At 35.8% G+C, this 17,064-nt stretch overlaps 1 protein-coding gene and 1 long non-coding RNA gene across 2 annotated transcripts in view; both read right to left on the minus strand.

Annotated features, from left to right (window-relative positions):
- Nucleotides 1-17,064, minus strand: part of LOC141369254 (uncharacterized) — a 42,821-nt gene that overhangs the window by 13,903 nt on the left and 11,854 nt on the right. Inside the window, exons 5-9 of the mRNA XM_073874839.1 lie at nt 12,674-12,885; nt 10,802-10,827; nt 9,098-9,175; nt 8,297-8,462; nt 3,516-4,675 (exon numbers count right to left, since the gene is read on the minus strand). Of these exons, the coding sequence (XP_073730940.1) occupies nt 3,516-4,675; nt 8,297-8,462; nt 9,098-9,175; nt 10,802-10,827; nt 12,674-12,885 (1,642 nt within the window). The remainder of the gene's footprint in view (nt 1-3,515; nt 4,676-8,296; nt 8,463-9,097; nt 9,176-10,801; nt 10,828-12,673; nt 12,886-17,064) is intronic.
- On the minus strand, nt 5,528-7,424 carry LOC129430955 (uncharacterized). The gene is made up of 3 exons (XR_008639684.2): nt 7,384-7,424; nt 6,833-6,927; nt 5,528-6,121 (listed from the first exon to the last, which is right to left on the minus strand). It is a non-coding gene; the product is annotated as an uncharacterized lncRNA (long non-coding RNA).

A 17,064-nucleotide genomic window follows, 5' to 3' on the forward strand; every position in this document is an offset into this window, starting at 1 on the left:
CCACCTCTGTAGAACACAAGGCTCATCATAATGGATGTTTTCACTGACAAAACTTTGCCATTACACAGAATAAGAGTATTAATTTATGTGTATTTCATGTATTTTTTTAAGTTTTACATAGGCTACCTGACATGTGGCTACTGATTTACTTCTCCTTTGAGGGGCAAAACATTCAACAAAATGTCTGGCTGTTCTAGCGGTGGCCGCGAAAATGTCAAAATAACTGACAATTATCAGCAAAAATTAAATATAGTTGCACTTGATAGTGACCCTAGCAACTTGTCAACCCACCTGTGGTCGGTGGACGTTGGAATAAACAATCTATGTACTTCTCCTTTTGGTGTGTCCTGGCAGTCTGTAAAACTATAGCTCTGAATACTTGTTAAATCTGTTAGTACAGTCTACCGCACAACAGCTTTTTCCAATTTAGACACTTTTTCGTATTTTTCTGATTTCATACTGTACACAAATTCTGCAACTCTGTCTTTTGCCACTCAGTGTGGTAACCGCAGTCACTTTCGCCAAAGGTGACATCACGTGCATACCCTCTATAGACTGCTTCAGCAGTAAAAGAATAAACAAACGGCTTTCATTGAACACACATAACTTCTGGTAAACTCCGCTAAGAACCAATAACCAAAAAGTCCTTTTACAGTACTTTATTTCTTTATTTCAAGCAAAATAAACAACAAGTAGATTACCTTAGTTCATATTTCATAGCTAAAGCATATAAAAAACAACACTGAGCTAACAATGCTGTATAAAATGTGTACTATAATGTATACAACAATGATAACTCCAAATCGGCTGCTAAATCTCCATTCACATAGTGGTGATTCATGATCGAAGTCTCCCCTCATCTTTAGGAACCAAAACATCAGTTATTTTTTGAGGTATTTGTTCCACAGTTCAGTTTAGCCACTAGTCAGACCAATAAACAAACCGAAACCGGAAGTAAAGTTCCGACCAGAGCTTTTAAAAAAACCGTCTATAGACAATAATGAAAAAGCAATTTACTATCAAGCTTTGATATTCCTGTTATTGTTCAACATTAAAAAATTTCTCATGCATGTCCTGTTGGTATTACTTCAGTGTTTATAGTACTTCAAATTAAATTTTAACCGAAATTGACATGGTTTCTTGAGAGCAAAGGTTTTATTCAAAATATATAATGTAAAATAAACTAATATTTGGATTTGATGATCTAGTGATAGATTATTCAAGTTTATTGTACAATTATTTTTTAAACAAGTAGTGGATGCCATAGTGACAGCAGTAGGTTCAAGTGAATCAAATCTCTTGAGTACAAATAACACTATTAACTTTGTATTCAAAATTTCAAACAAAAAACCTTTAACATGACTTCATATAATAATAAAAATACAAAAACAAGAAAAAGGCTGAAGTAAAACCTCAAAGTCAATCACATCATGAACTTACAGGTTTGATTTCAAACTGCAGAGACTTTAGAATCATCTTGGAAAGTTAAAGTACACAAAACTCTTATATATCGGCCCCTGATTGCCCAACACTTTGTCACATTTCTATCAAATATTTTACATTTTCTAGCGCTTCTCTTCCCAGTATGTTACTTCCAGACTCTATGAAACACTTCTTCTGAAACGCTGTGATCGGTCAAGTTGTCTGTTGTTGCTGTTAAAGGAACACGCCCACATTTTGGGAATTTAGCTTATTCACCGTATCCCCCAGAGTTAGATAAGTCCATACATACCTCTCTCATCTCCGTGCGTGCTGTAACTCTGTCTGACGCAGCCCCCGCTAGCTTAGCTTAGCACAAAGACTGGAAATGCATGGCTCCAGCTAGTATACTGCTCCCAATAAGTGACAAAATAACGCGATCATTTTCCTATTTATGTGTTGTGATTTGTATAGTCAAACCGTGTACAAATAACAAGGTGATATGAGACACAGCGATCTTTTAACAGTATACATACTGAGAACTATATTCTCTGAAGACGAAGCACTGCCGCATGGGCGGAGTGATCTGCTCGCAGCACACGAGAAGCCCCTGGTGAGGAGCAGAGAGTTCGGTCAGAGTTGTGCAAATCACTCCGCCCATGCGGCAGTGCTTCGTCTTCAGAGAATATAGTTCTCAGTATGTATACTGTTAAAAGATCGCTGTGTCTCATATCACCTTGTTATTTGTACACGGTTTGACTATACAAATCACAACACATAAATAGGAAAATGATCGCGTTATTTTGTCACTTATTGGGAGCAGTATACTAGCTGGAGCCATGCATTTCCAGTCTTTGTGCTAAGCTAAGCTAGCGGGGGCTGCGTCAGACAGAGTTACAGCACGCACGGAGATGAGAGAGGTATGTATGGACTTATCTAACTCTGGGGGATACGGTGAATAAGCTAAATTCCCAAAATGTGGGCGTGTTCCTTTAAGGACAGGGACACACCAAACCGATGAGAGTTTGGCTCACATTGCCCACGTGCTGGTTGTGTCTGGGACCAAAGTTGACTGATGGAAAACAAATGCACAGCCTTGCAAAGTATAGTTTATTTGACTTGTACGTGTACACAGACGCAATGCATCTCCTGGGCTACACACTAGACTCTCCTGTATCCGATGATGAAAATTTAGTCACGCTCACTGTACGTGGACCATTGAGTATGATTAAAAGTGGACCATACTTAGAATTTAGGTCTACAGCAAAAGAATACATAAGCACTTAAGAGGAGGTCACGCTAAAGTTTTAGCATGCAAATATTCTTGGACGTTTCTGCGAATATGATAGGGATCGCTTAGAGTGTGCATTAGAGATAAAAGTCACACCCTGACTAGAGCTGTGACAGTATTTTACCACAGCGATGGTAGTGGACCAATTAACGACGGTGGTTATAGAAAGTGTGTGGAGAGGGGATCAGATATACGTTTCTTAACAAACGTGCGTGTTCATAAGCACCGATATCTTTTCCGCCGGTGGGTGATTGTCACATCATCAAGCAATGCATAGGTTACTTGGCAAGGACAGATTCTGGAGCTCCCAAACTCTTTGAAGAGGATGAAAGCAGCGCAGCCATGTTTCCCACATGGTTTTAGCCACCCTATCGTCGCTAGGGATCACTGGTACTCCTCTTTAATGGTTTAGATCCTATCTGTCCGATAGATCCTTCAGGGTGTCATGGAGGGGCACGTTGTCCACAGCTCACCAGATGCTCACTGGGGTTCCTCAGGGATCAGTGCTTGGGCCACTACTTTTCTCCATCTACACAACATCCTTAGGACCTATCATACAGGCACATGGCTTCTACTACCACTGCTATGCTAATGACACCCAAATCTTCTTCTCATTTCACCCAGATGACACCACCATAGCAGCACAAAGCTGGGATTAAGCCAGACAGAAGTATTTGGTGATTGTATAATACTTGCCAAGAGCACTTGGTTAATATCATTATCTCACATTTGATGGAGATGGTGTTTGGTGGCTTTTGCATCTGAACTCTTTAAATGTAAAAATCAGAATAGTAGGGGCTTTTTAAAGCTTTTCTGCAGTGTGAATTCTCATGTGCCTGGTGAGATGGTGCCTACGAATGAAGCTCTTTCCACACTGATCACATCTGTAAGGTTTTTCTCCAGTGTGAATACTAATGTGCATGTTGAGATCACACTTACGAAAGAAGCTCTTTTCACACTGATCACATCTGTAAGGTTTTTCTCCAGTGTGAATACTCATGTGCCTGTTTAGATGGAACATACGAATGAAGCTCTGTCCACACTGATCACATATGTAAGGCTTTTCTCCAGTGTGAATACTCATGTGCCTGTTGAAATCACACTTACGAAAGAAGCTCTTTCCACACTGATCACATCTATAAGGCTTTTTTCCAGTGTGAATACTCATGTGCCTCTTGAAATGGAACTTACGAATGAAGCTCTTTCCACATTGATCACATCTGTAAGGCTCTTCTCCAGTGTGAATACTCATGTGGCTGTTGAGATCACACTTACGAATGAAGCTCTTTCCACACTGATCACATCTGTAAGGCTTTTCTCCAGTGTGAATACTCATGTGCCTGTTTAGATGGAACTTACGAATAAAGCTCTGTCCACACATATCACATCTGTAAGGCTTTTCTCCAGTGTGAATTTTCATGTGCCCGTTATAATCAAACTTACCAATGAAGTCCTTTCCACAATGATCACATCTGTAATGATTTTTTCCAATGTGAATTTTTATGTGCCTATTCAGGTCAGGCTTGCGAATGAAGGTTCTTTTACACTGATCGCAGCTGTAAGGCTTTTCTCCAGTGTGGGTTCTTTTGTGCTCAGTAAGGTGCCATTTATTCCTAAAACTCTTTCCACACTGATCACATCTGTAAGGCTTTTCTCCAGTGTGAATTTTCATGTGTTTATTCAGGTCAGGCTTGCGGATGAAGGTTCTTCCACACTGATCACACCTGTAAGGCTCTTTTCTAGTGTGAATTTGCATGTGCCGATTAAGTTGACCTTTCTTAGTGAAGGTCTTTCCGCACTGAGGGCAAATAAGAGCATCTTTTGGCTTTTTTGACAAATTCCTCACAGTAATCGAGCAGCTCAGAGATTCTTCTTTGGGTATCAAATGATGAGGTTTCTCCTCCATTTCATTGAGTTGTGAAATTTCCTCCTTAACCGCTTTCTGATCTAAAGTGAACAGAGAAAATCATTATGAAGAATTTGATGGTAAAAAATGCACTGAAAACTATAATTATGTTTAAAAAGGCAGATAAAGGGCAGATACTTAACCCTCTGGGGTCTGAGGGTGTTTTGGGGCCCTGGAGAAGTTTTGACATGCATTTCAGTTTCTTAAAACATATTAATGGCTAATATCACAAATAGGACTGCATAACAATTATTCGCAACTGATCTTTTACAGAATAAAAGATTTTGTTTACATCATATATGCATGTGTACTGTGTACAATAATTATGTATATATAAATACACATATTCATGTATAATTTTAAGAAAAGTATTTATATTAATATAAGGGCTGTGCAAAAATACTGATACAGCTAACTATCGTGGTACTTTTTTCTATGATAGTGTATCAATATTTTGATCTCTACTATCGATATTTAAAATTTTTAATAATCCCTCTTTGTGCGCCAAACGACCTGCTGTAGTTGTCGCTGTTCAGTTGTCTGTCATAGTAATTGTTATGCAGCCAACACTGTATTTAGCAGAAACTGTGCTACAATAATATGTATGTAACTTGTATGTGGGTCAAAGACGAAAAGGGTGTTTAAAGCATAAAAAAAATAAAAGTGTAAAAGAGCTTTAAATTTAGTCTTTTTCACATACATTAGAATATGTCCTGTTTAACTTTATGTTTTTCTGAGCAAAAAAATAATTACTACCATAAATTTTTACTGGAATTTTACAGAAGACACCAACTAAAATGTCATTCAGTCACAGTGTAACAATATTTTTATGCAAAAAAATATTATCAGACATTTTTAAGAAAAACTATTATTTGATGACACATTACAAGACTATATTTATAGATCACAGTGCAGACACCAAATACTAACTATTTTTCATTTTAAAGCATTTTACTTCGCCAATATCCTTTAAACCATTAGGTTTTACCCATTTGTCAGCAAGAAGTTTTTGTAAGGAAGTGAAAATCAATTCAAATCAAATAAAATTTTTGTAGGATCATACATTATTTTACATATTTTAATAAGTACAGCTCAGAATAAGTATATTGTTTCATTTCTACATAAATATATGTGTTACACCGAATGACCATGGTTTGTTACACTGAATGACATTTTTGACAAAAATAGTGTCATTGTTTTGTTTGTTTTTGTTTTGAATATTATTCTGTATCATTTTATTCCTAAACAAATCACAGAAGTAGATGCTGAAATTAATAATCATTTTATTCCACAATACATATCATATTCGTAAAAATTAACTGAACAGGTGGTAATACTGTATAATAAGATCCAGAACTGCCCTTATTCGTTTAGCTTCTGCCCTGTGTTTTCTTTGATTTTTCCGCCATTGCTTTCGCTTCTTCTCAGCTGCAGCATCTGATAAATTCCTGATTGACGGGTGATCAGGATTTGCAGCCAAGGCAGCTTGCTTTCTTCTCTGGTTGCTGAAATACAGATTCCATGTAATTATTGACATAAAATTATTGACATATATCTATATAATACGTGTTATTAATTAAAAATACTTTCTGTTTGGTTACATAAATTACATGTTATCAGGATTTGTATTATGGGCGGAGAATCCCCTCAGTGGCCTCTCTTAAAGGGATAGTTCACCCAAAAATAAAAATTCTGTCATCATTTACTCACTCTTGTGTTGTTTCAAACCCGCATAAATGGAAGGAAGATATTTTGAGAGATGTTTGTAACCAAACCTTTTGTGGACCCCATACTATGATACTAAATATAATACTATGGAAGTAAATGGGGTCCATGAACGGTTTGGTTGCAAACATTGCTCAAAATATCTTCCTTTGTGTTTATCAGAACAAAAAAATTCATACAGGTTTTACCAATTTTCATTTTTGGGTGAACTATCCCTTTAACTTGTGGTATAGGTAGGGTGGAGTCTCTATCTAAAAACAGCAGTAAACTATTATTCTGTAGGGCTAGGCTTGGACACAAATTTCACGATTTGATTCAATTTCAAATCAATTTGATATTGGTTAACATCAGCTAAAAACAGCATAGACTGAAAGATCGATTATTGGGATTTACAAACCACTATTGTTTCTTCAAGATTAGAATTGATTAAAATAGAGAAATCTATATTTTTAAACCCAGCCCTATTATTTTTACATTGCACTCCTCAATACCTTTCTCGTCTCCTTGCTAAATGCATTGCCCTAGCTACTGGGTCTGCATTAACTTTCTGCCAGTGCCTAGAAACGTTCTCTTTGTTTGTGGGCATCTAAAAGAAATCAGTACCAAAACGACAAAAATGCATTAAAACATTAATATTGATAAAGTTTGATATATTTTTTTTGTGCTAAACATCCCTCATTTATCTGAAATAGAAATAAAATGCTAAAAATGTTATCTAAACAGTGACTCTATCATTCAGTGTAATGGATGACACTGTGGTGTAACATACAATTTTCATTACACCGAATGACAAAACATTACCCTGAATGACGAAACTTTTACTTAAGCTAATATTAGTAGTTAACAACTAGATACCTATATCAAACAGTGAACTTGACCAGAAATTTTTATCCTCATTATTCACAACATCTACTTATTTTTCAAAAAATCTAACAATAAAAGTGTTTTTTTGCATTTCACTGAATGACAGTCGTTTTTGTAACTCAAGATACCACACTATGAAAAGGTGAAATTATCAAATATTTAAGAGCAATAAACTTACCTTGCTGAATCACCACATGGTCTTCAGGGGGCCCCTTTGATGATGTCTATTGTTTGTTTATTTAATTTCAAAATGGCTTCCTGATCCCGTTACACTGAATGACCTCTGACAAACTGCATATTCGGGACAAAAGTCCCCTAGTTGTTTCAATATTTAACGAAAAAAATAACACATAGTCCTATTAATATAAAACAGCCAACACTTATGTGAACATGCCAAGGAAGCAAATATTTTTTTAACCTGGTATTTTATACGTTTATTTAAAAATGTATTAGTAAAATCATAGTCCGGACCATTACGCTGAATGACGATTTTACACTTTGGAGCATTATTAAACTCATATTTGGTCATTGTATTTTCACAAAAGTTATTTGAAACATAAAAGTAGACATTTTACTTTCATTTTATAGGTGTTTTTTGTATGTAAAATCACTTTTGTAAATTATATTTGATGCGGACACCAAAATGGTGACGTCTCGTCTTTGACCCATGTACATGTTTGTATTTTTAAGTAAATTAAGTTTCTGTATGGTTAGTAAAAATATATATCTTAGAAGTTACCAGGGAACACACATTAAACATTTGTTTACAAGACTTTTGAGTACTGGATCTTGTAGAGTTAAGAATTTGCTACACATAAATGTAAAATCATTTTACCCACTCATTCACATTAAACAATATGTAATAGACAATGTAGACAAAGGCAGCAAGATGTTATCGCAGAAATCAGGACCCAACAGGAAGCAGAGGGTCTTGTATCAATGTAAAATATTTAAATTTAAAACAGTTGTAAGCACTGTGGGCCCTTTGTACACATGGTTAAGGTACTTTTTAATGTGCGTGTGAGTGAATGAACATGTTCATCAACCACCACCAAAGACTAATTTTGATTCAGGAAAAACCTTGTACATACCTGAATAAATCAAATCACCTTCATCTGCTTCTGTGTCTTCTTGTTTCACTTCTATCCCACAGTCCTGCAGATTCACTGATGTCTTCTGGTCTTCATTACAGACAGAAACCAGAAGATCTGTAGATGTTTGATCAGTAAAGCCACAGAGAGAGACACCAGATACATCCTGGAAATAACATTAAAACAAACAGAGAATAAAATAAAGAGCTTTGAAACATTCAAACTAATGTGAAGGTCAATGTAACATTCATAGATAAAGAAATTAAACCAAATTACAGAAGTTTTATATTTGAAAGATCTACTCAGTAGTAAATTAAAACAAAAAACCTTTCATCCACACAAAAACTGTGAATCTAATGTTTACTACGTACAGGCACAATGCATATCTTTACATTTGGCAGACAGACAGACACAGTCATTCAAAGTGACTGTAATAAATTTGAGGTTGAGAAAACTTAAACTCTTACTGAGTAATGTCCCATGTCGATAAGGATATAAAGAAACTCAACTTTTTATTTTGGTTGAGCATTTTATTATATACACAAACCACTTAGGAGAGACTAAAACATTGGTCCAGTGACTGTTGTGATGATGTACTTTCACTATAGGATTAACATTGTGTCATTCACTGAGATTTCAACACTAAACACACAAACCTCAATCATGATAACAAAGAGTGTTTAAGTGCAGATGACAATTCTGATCAACTTTGCCAGTGCGGTGTGACACACTTACACTCCAAAAAAAGGAATAAATTAAAATCATGAAATGTAAAATAGGGGCTCTTTAACTTATACAAACCTTTGTGTTCGGTTTATCTCTCTCTCTGAGCTTTGATTTACAGCACATCACATCCATCTGATCTCTCATGATGAACATCTGAACACAAAAACACCACCATTATAATATTAACACAAAAACATCATTTCAATAGGATTATAAACAACGGCAACTTTGTTAAATCAAGAAACAAAACCTTTCTGACTACAGAAATAACTGAAAATTCTGCCTGGTAAAACAATCTGGCAATTTACATTAAACAAGAATAAAACTTTGTTTACAACAAAGATACAAACATTATTCACACACAAATAAAAAGCAAAAACAACACAACGCTTACTGCTGCTCGTGAGCTTTTTCTTCTTCATCTGTTGTTTTATGTGACACGCGGTGAGTTGGCGCCATCTGCTGGACGGGAGCGTGACGCAACAGCTTCTTGACAACAGTCATTTACCATAGTTACACACACATCCCTACGATTTACCACAGTTAATTATCATAATTGGGCAACCAAGAGAAATATCCAACCCTGTATTTATTTGTTTAAAGGAGAAACCGTTGACAGTTTTTGTTTTACCCATTAGTTAAACGTTCAGTCAAGTAAATGCTTCAAGTCAATAATTCAACATAAATACTCTGTAACAGTAACGTTACGTTTCCAGAGAATTTATGTGAGATCTGCACGTGCATCAAGTGACCGTTGGTCGCCAGAAGAGTCTGGTTTAGTTCATCGAGCAAGGATCTGTAAGTATTTTGCTTATTTTAGTCAGCAAAAAGCTCATGTAAATTATATAATAGCCTAGTTTAATATATTTTGGCGTGGTTTCCGGGACAGGGATTAGTTTAATGCAGGACTAGGCCTTAGCTGGTATGCTGGTCACCAGCATACCAGCACCAAAACACAACATATGCTGGTCTTGCTGGTATGACCAGCATGGGATGCTGGTGCTAATGCTGGTTTGGTGCTGGTTTAGCTGGTGCTAATGCTGGTTTGTTGCTGGTTTAGCTGGTGCTAATGCTGGTTTGGTGCTGGTTTAGCTGGTGCTAATGCTGGTGCTGGTTTAGCTGGTGTTCACTAGCAAAGCAGCACCAAAACACAACATATGCTGGTCTTGCTGGTATGCTGTTTTTTTCAGCAGGGAAAATCAGCTCCACATGTGACCCCTGAGGACGGGGATCTCACCGGCATTCCTTTTCTCAATTTTTGAATTTTTCAATAGACAATACTGCAAAAACAATTTACTATCAAGCTTTGATATTCCTGTTATTGTCCAACATTACAATTTTTTCTCATGCATGTCCTGTTGGTATTTCTTCAATGTTTATATAATACTAATACTTCCAATTAAATTCCGAAACTGACATGGTTTCTAGAGAGCAAAGGTTTTGTTCAAAATATATAATGTAAAATAAACTATAAAAAGATTTGATGATTTAGTAATTGATTGTACGTTATTCTCCTTTGTCAATGTCAACATTTAGGTTGGATTTCAGCTTTATTGTACAATAATTTTTTTTAAACAAAGCAGTGGATAATGCCATAGTGACAGCAATACATTCATGTGAATCAGATCTCCTTAGTATACATAACACTGTTAATTTTATATACAAAATTTCAAACAAAAAAACTTTACATGACTTCATATAATAATAAAATAGGTCCAAATCACTTAAAAATACAAAAACAAGAAAAAGGCTGAAGTAAAACCTCAAAGTCAATCACACCGTGAACTTACAGGTTTGATTCCAAACTGCAGAGATTAAACGGGATATAATAAAGAATACAACAGCTTTGGCTGATATTCTGCAAGACTTCAATATGAGATGGATTCAGTGCTTTCTGTTTTGATGGATAATCATCTAAGTTATCATGTTAAGGTCTTTGGATGTTGTTAAGACTGAGCTACTGATGTAGTTTAAAGTTTTGGAGTGCTTAGCATCTTTTATATGTTATGGTCAACATGGTTTTGAACATAATGCCAGTTAATAATATTTAAGGCTTTTGTATCAAAAAGTTGGTTAATTAACTTAAAAATTTAAGATACCTGGTTGCCTTAAAATTTTAAGTTAATTTAACTAAAAAAATATAAAATAAAATAGTTGACAACAATTTTGACAACTTTTTTTAGTCAACTAATATTTTTAAGTAGAAGGAACTCAAAATTTTGAGGCAACCAGTTAACTTCCTTTTTTAAGTTGAACCAACAAATCTTTATTTACAATGTGTTGTATTCAGGTTCATAAACATTCAATTCTAAAAACAAGCTAGAAAAGCAAATCCGAAAAACAAAGCCTGATGTTTCCTAATTTTTTTACAAACAAAATGTTAAATTATATTTAAATGAAGCTTTTCATGAAAAAAATGCTTTCGTTAAATGATCTTCACTGTTTTTCTTCTGAAGTACATTTAAATTGTTACGCTTGTAAATGGAAATAAACATGTTTGTATTACAAAAAAAACCTTAAAATCATCTTGTAAAGTTAAAGTACACAAACCTCTTACTTATCGGCCCCTGATTGCCCAACACTGTCGTCACATTTTTTGTCACATATTTTACATTATTCTAGCGCTTTTCTTTCCAGTATGTTACTTCCAGACTTTTTCTTTCCTTTTTCTGAAACACTGTGATCGGTCACGTTGACCGTTGTTACTTGTTAAGGACAGGGACACATCAAATATCTTGCCTTATTGTTCTGCCCCCTAGCCAGCAAGTCATCACTCACTTGACTCCCCTTGCAAATAACGCACTAACATGTCGTTTGCATTCACACAAACTTAAAGAAATCTCGCTGGGCGAGATTGTACTTTAGATTTTTTTTACGTGCAAACCACCGCGGGATGCACTGTACCACCGCAGTGCTGCAATAGTTATGACAACCATCACTGCCCTAGCCATGACATAACAGTTTTCTGCTGGTCACATATCTCCCTGCAAAACGTATTCGCAGGACAGAGTTCACCAGACTTGAACTTTGGTATGCAGCAAAATATCTGTGCACTAGCATGCGTTTTTGGTCTGATGCATTCGCATGCATATGAATGGAAGTCAATGTTGTGTAGTGTGACTGCCCATTTAGCCATCCTTTTAGTCAGCGGGCGAGCGGTTTGCAAATGTGTTACATGTCCACATCAACATCTAACTATTGGACTACAAACCCAGTGTTCATTTCTATCAGACTCTTAATGGATTCTGCCAACAAACTGGTATTTCTGAATGGCCTGAAGCTGGGATTAAGCCAAGCAGAAGTAGAAGTATTTGATGAATGTATCATACATGTATCGTATCATATATATCAAGAACATTCTGTTTATTTTATTATCTCATAATTGATGAAGGTGTCGTTAAAATGTGAAAATCAGGATAGTAGGGGCTTTTTAAAGCTTTTCTCTAGTGTGAATTCTCATGTGCCTGGTGAGATGGGACATACGAATGAAGCTCTTTCCACACTGATCACATGTGTGAGGCTTTTCTCCAGTGTGAATTCTCATGTGCCTGTTGAGATTACAATTACGAATGAAGCTCTGTCCACACAGATCACATCTGTAAGGCTTTTGTCCAGTGTGAATTCCCATATGCCTGTTGAGATGGGACTTACGAATGAAGCTCTGTCCACACTGATCGCATCTGTAAGGCTTTTCTCCAGTGTGGATTCTCATGTGCCTGTTGAGATCAGACTTAATAAAGAAGCTCTTTCCACACTGACCACATATGTAAGGCTTTTCTCCAGTGTGAATAATCATGTGCCTATTCAGGTCAGGGTTGCGATTGAAGGTTTTTCCACACTGATCACATCTGTAAGGCTCTTTTCTAGTGTGAAATAGCATGTGCTGATTAAGTTGATCTTTCTTAGTTGCCTTTTGCTTTTGTGACAAATTCCTCGCAGTTATCAAGCAGCTCAGAGATTCTTCTTTGGGTATCAAATGATGAGGTTTCTCTTCCATTTCATTGAGTTGTGAAATTTCCTCCTTTACCACTTTCTGATCTAAAATGAACAGAGAAAATCATTATGAAGAATTTGATGGTAAAAAATGCACTGAAAACTATAATTATGTTAAAAAAGGCAGATAAAGGGCAGATACTAGGGCTGAAACGATTCATCGAGTTAGTCAATTTACTCGATTCAAAAAATTCCTCGAGGCAAAAATTCTGCCTCGAAGCCTCGTTAAATTCCTATGACACGCACTACACACGCCGAGATCTGATTCACACGGACCGTTGTTCAATGTTCAGGAAGCACATCATAGCACGTGGTACATTTTGAATTTAGTTGGCGCGATGGCGGAGCGAATATGTCCATAAACGGCAGAGACAGAATGTCTAAAGTTTGGGATCATTACATTATCATTACATTCAGCATCTGAACCGAAAACATTCACCTCCGTTTCACCAAGCGTCGATGAAACAAGGTAACGTAGCTTCCGCTGATTTTAATCCCATACTGTATTTGTAGCGATGTTGTTATGCGGTTTGACTAGATATGATGTTTTTAAGTAGTAAATGTATTCCCGTTCAATTGCAGGAGAGTATATCTTAAAAAAGAACCCCTTCACACACACGCATGCACTTTACAGGTGTGTGTACCAAAAAACGGCACCACAGTGCAATCATATATGGGCAACTTGTAATCTGACATATTTTGTTCAATAATAATAATCTTTGTCTTATTGGAGTTTAGCAAAAGGAAGTTATTCTCTCTCACGCGAGTCAGACCGATCGCTCAATGCATCACATATGCTTAAACTTTTATGTAGCCACACAACAATAATTTCAGCATGCATTCACTGTATACAGCGAGACGTGATGTTGTGATTTCTTAACCTAAAATGCACCGCAATGCAAGTGATGCAAACCAAATGCAGCGTTCTATTGAAAATGAATGTATGTATTTCTGCGGTACCAAAATGCAATGAAGCAACTGAACATCTGACTGGGGTGTCACTCTTCCTCACCCACAGCACGCGTGCACAGACAAACGCAGGTTGTTATCATAGCAAATAGGCTCACCCCAGAAATGATATATTATTTAGTATCCTAATGGTAAATGCTGCAGGTGTAGAAATGTACATAAACCAGATATTTACTCTGATGTCAGGGCTAGATTACAGCATGAAACCTGTTGTGCATATTAATAAATTAAAGTGCTTAATTGTTGGCACTGGCACTTATAAACACTAAATGGGTAAAAATTGAAATAAATAGGCTTATTTTTTGGAGCCAAATACCTCTGGTTTTGTTTAGAAATAAAAGCCAAATGCTTGAACATTTTACAGCCACGTCATTTTCGTTATGCATTATTTGTTTTAGTTGTTTAAAAACACACACAAAATGTTTATCCGATTACTCGATTAATCGATTGATTCAGTGCTAGATTAATCGATTACAAAAAGAATCGATAGCTGCAGCCCTAGCAGATACTTAACCCTCTGGTGTCTTTTGGGGCCCCGGAGATGTTTTGACCTGCTCTGAAATTTTTCAGTTGCTTAAAACATATTTATGGCTAATATCACAAATAAGACTGCATAACGATTATTCGCAAATTATCTTTTGCAGTATTAAAGATTTTGTTTACATCATATATGCATGTGTAATATTTATGTATAAATAAATACACACACATTTATGTATAATTTTAAGAAAAAATATTTTATATATTAAGTATTTATATTAATATCAATATAAAAATGTATATACACATGTGTGTGTATTTATATATACATAATTATTGTACACATGCATATATGATGTAAGCAAAACCTTGTATTCTGCAAATTATTTGTCATGATTCATTATTATGCAGCCAACACTGTATTTAGCAGAAACTGTGCTACAATGATATGTATCTAACTTGTATGTACATGTTTGTATTTTTAAGTAAATTATGTTTCTGCATGGTTAGTAAAAATATATATCTTAGAAGTTGCCAGGGAACACATATTAAACATTTGTTTACAAGAGTTTTTAGTACTGAATCTTGTAGAGTTAAGAATTCACTACAGATAGATGTAAAATCATTTTACCCACTCATTCACATTAAACAATATGTAATGGACAATGTATAGCAGGGCTGGGCGATATATATCCGGGGATTATTATGTGCGTTTCATTAGTAAAGCCGGTTCCTTGATTAGACGTAAATCACCATCAGCTGCTTTCAGATGGAGCGGCATTTACTACACATAGCCGTTGTTCAATGACAAGCTGGGCCATATCGCATTAATTATCGCAGGCGATACGTCCTCGATACTTAATGTGAAATTGCCCCGATTGTCAGTGAACTACGGCTCTGTGTAGTAAATGCCGCTTCATCTTAAAGCAGGTGCACAGCGAATTACTACTAATCAAGGAACTGGCTTTACTAATGAAACACGCATGATAGTCCCCGGATATATATCACACAGCCCTAGAATGAAGATGTTCATCAACCATTACTGTAAGAGCCATTTATGGTGTTCTTATTTTGTACACTAGGTGGAGTATTGAGTTTGGGGAAATGTATAAAATGGGTAAAGAAGAAATGCTGGACAGGTGTGGGTAATGAGCATACCAGTTTTGACCGTGATTGGAATGGCATTGGAAAGCCATATGTAACATCTGTAAGAATTTGTGATCTTTGTAAACTCTTTTTAATATTTAAACTATATATGAATAAACCAAATAGAACGTGAGCGTGAAGATATGGACATTGTTATTGGTACACGAGTCAAACAGCATTCGCCCACAACCTCTGTGAGTGACTGATTGGCAGTCACCGCAACAATTACCAACGACCAATTTTGATTCAGGAAATACCCTGTACATACCCGAATAAATCAAATAACTTTCATCTGCTTCTGTGTCTTCTTGTTTCACTTCTATCCCACAGTCCAGCAGATTCACTGATGTCTTCTGGTCTGTAGATGTTTGATCAGTAAAGCCACAGAGAGAGACACCAGATACATCCTGAAAATAACATTAAAACAAACAGATAATAAAATACTAATTAAAACTAAATTGAAGGTCAATGTAACATTCATAGATAAAGAAATTAAACCAAATGACAGAAGTTTTATATTTTGAAAGATGTACTCAGTAGTAAATTAAAACAAAAACACTTTCATCCAAACTTGTATTTGAAAAACTGTGAATCTAATGTTTACTACATACAGCAAGCAACAATGCATATCTTTACATTTGACATACAGACAGACAGAGTCATTCAAAGTAACTGTAATAAATTTGAGGTTGAGAAAGCGTAAACTCTTACTGAGTAATGTCCCATGTCGATAAGGATATAAAGAAACTCAACTTTTTATTTTGGTTGAGCATCTTATTATAGACACAAACCAGTTAGGAGAAACATTGGTCCAGTGACTGTTTAAACAGGTTGTGATGATGTACTTTCACTATAGGATCAACACTGTGTCATTCACTGAGATTTCAACACTGAACACACAAACTTTAATTATGATGACAAAGAGTGTTTAAGTGTTTTAAAGAGCCTTTAGTACTTTCTGAAAAGAGTTATTTTGTGTATTTGGTGAAAAACAATGTTTTTGCATGGTTTATTGTAAAAAAACATTATTTTCCTCATACTGTACAATATTGTTGCTCATCTATGCCCCACCTTTCTAAAACATGTTCATTTCTACAAAGCTAATCATTCTGTATAGTGTATCCAGTCTATTGTTACTAGCGGAATACTTCAAACGAGTGATGGAAATGTGGCGCTCCTTAACATATTTGGAAGATTTAATAGCTCAACAGAAGTTAATATCATCATACTACCCCAACAATACAAGCCCGAATCTGATCCAGAAGCAGAAATAGAGATGACAATTCTGATCATATTTGCCAATCAACTTACACACACCAAAAAATGAATACATTAAAATCATGAAATGTAAAATATGAGCTCCTTAACTTATACCAACCTTCGTGTTCGGTTTATCTCTCTCTCTGAGCTTTGATTTACAGCACATCACATCCATCTGATCTCTCATGATGAAC

The sequence above is a fragment of the Misgurnus anguillicaudatus genome, chromosome 13 (assembly GCF_027580225.2).
Source record: "Misgurnus anguillicaudatus chromosome 13, ASM2758022v2, whole genome shotgun sequence".
NCBI classification, from domain to species: Eukaryota; Metazoa; Chordata; class Actinopteri; order Cypriniformes; family Cobitidae; genus Misgurnus; species Misgurnus anguillicaudatus.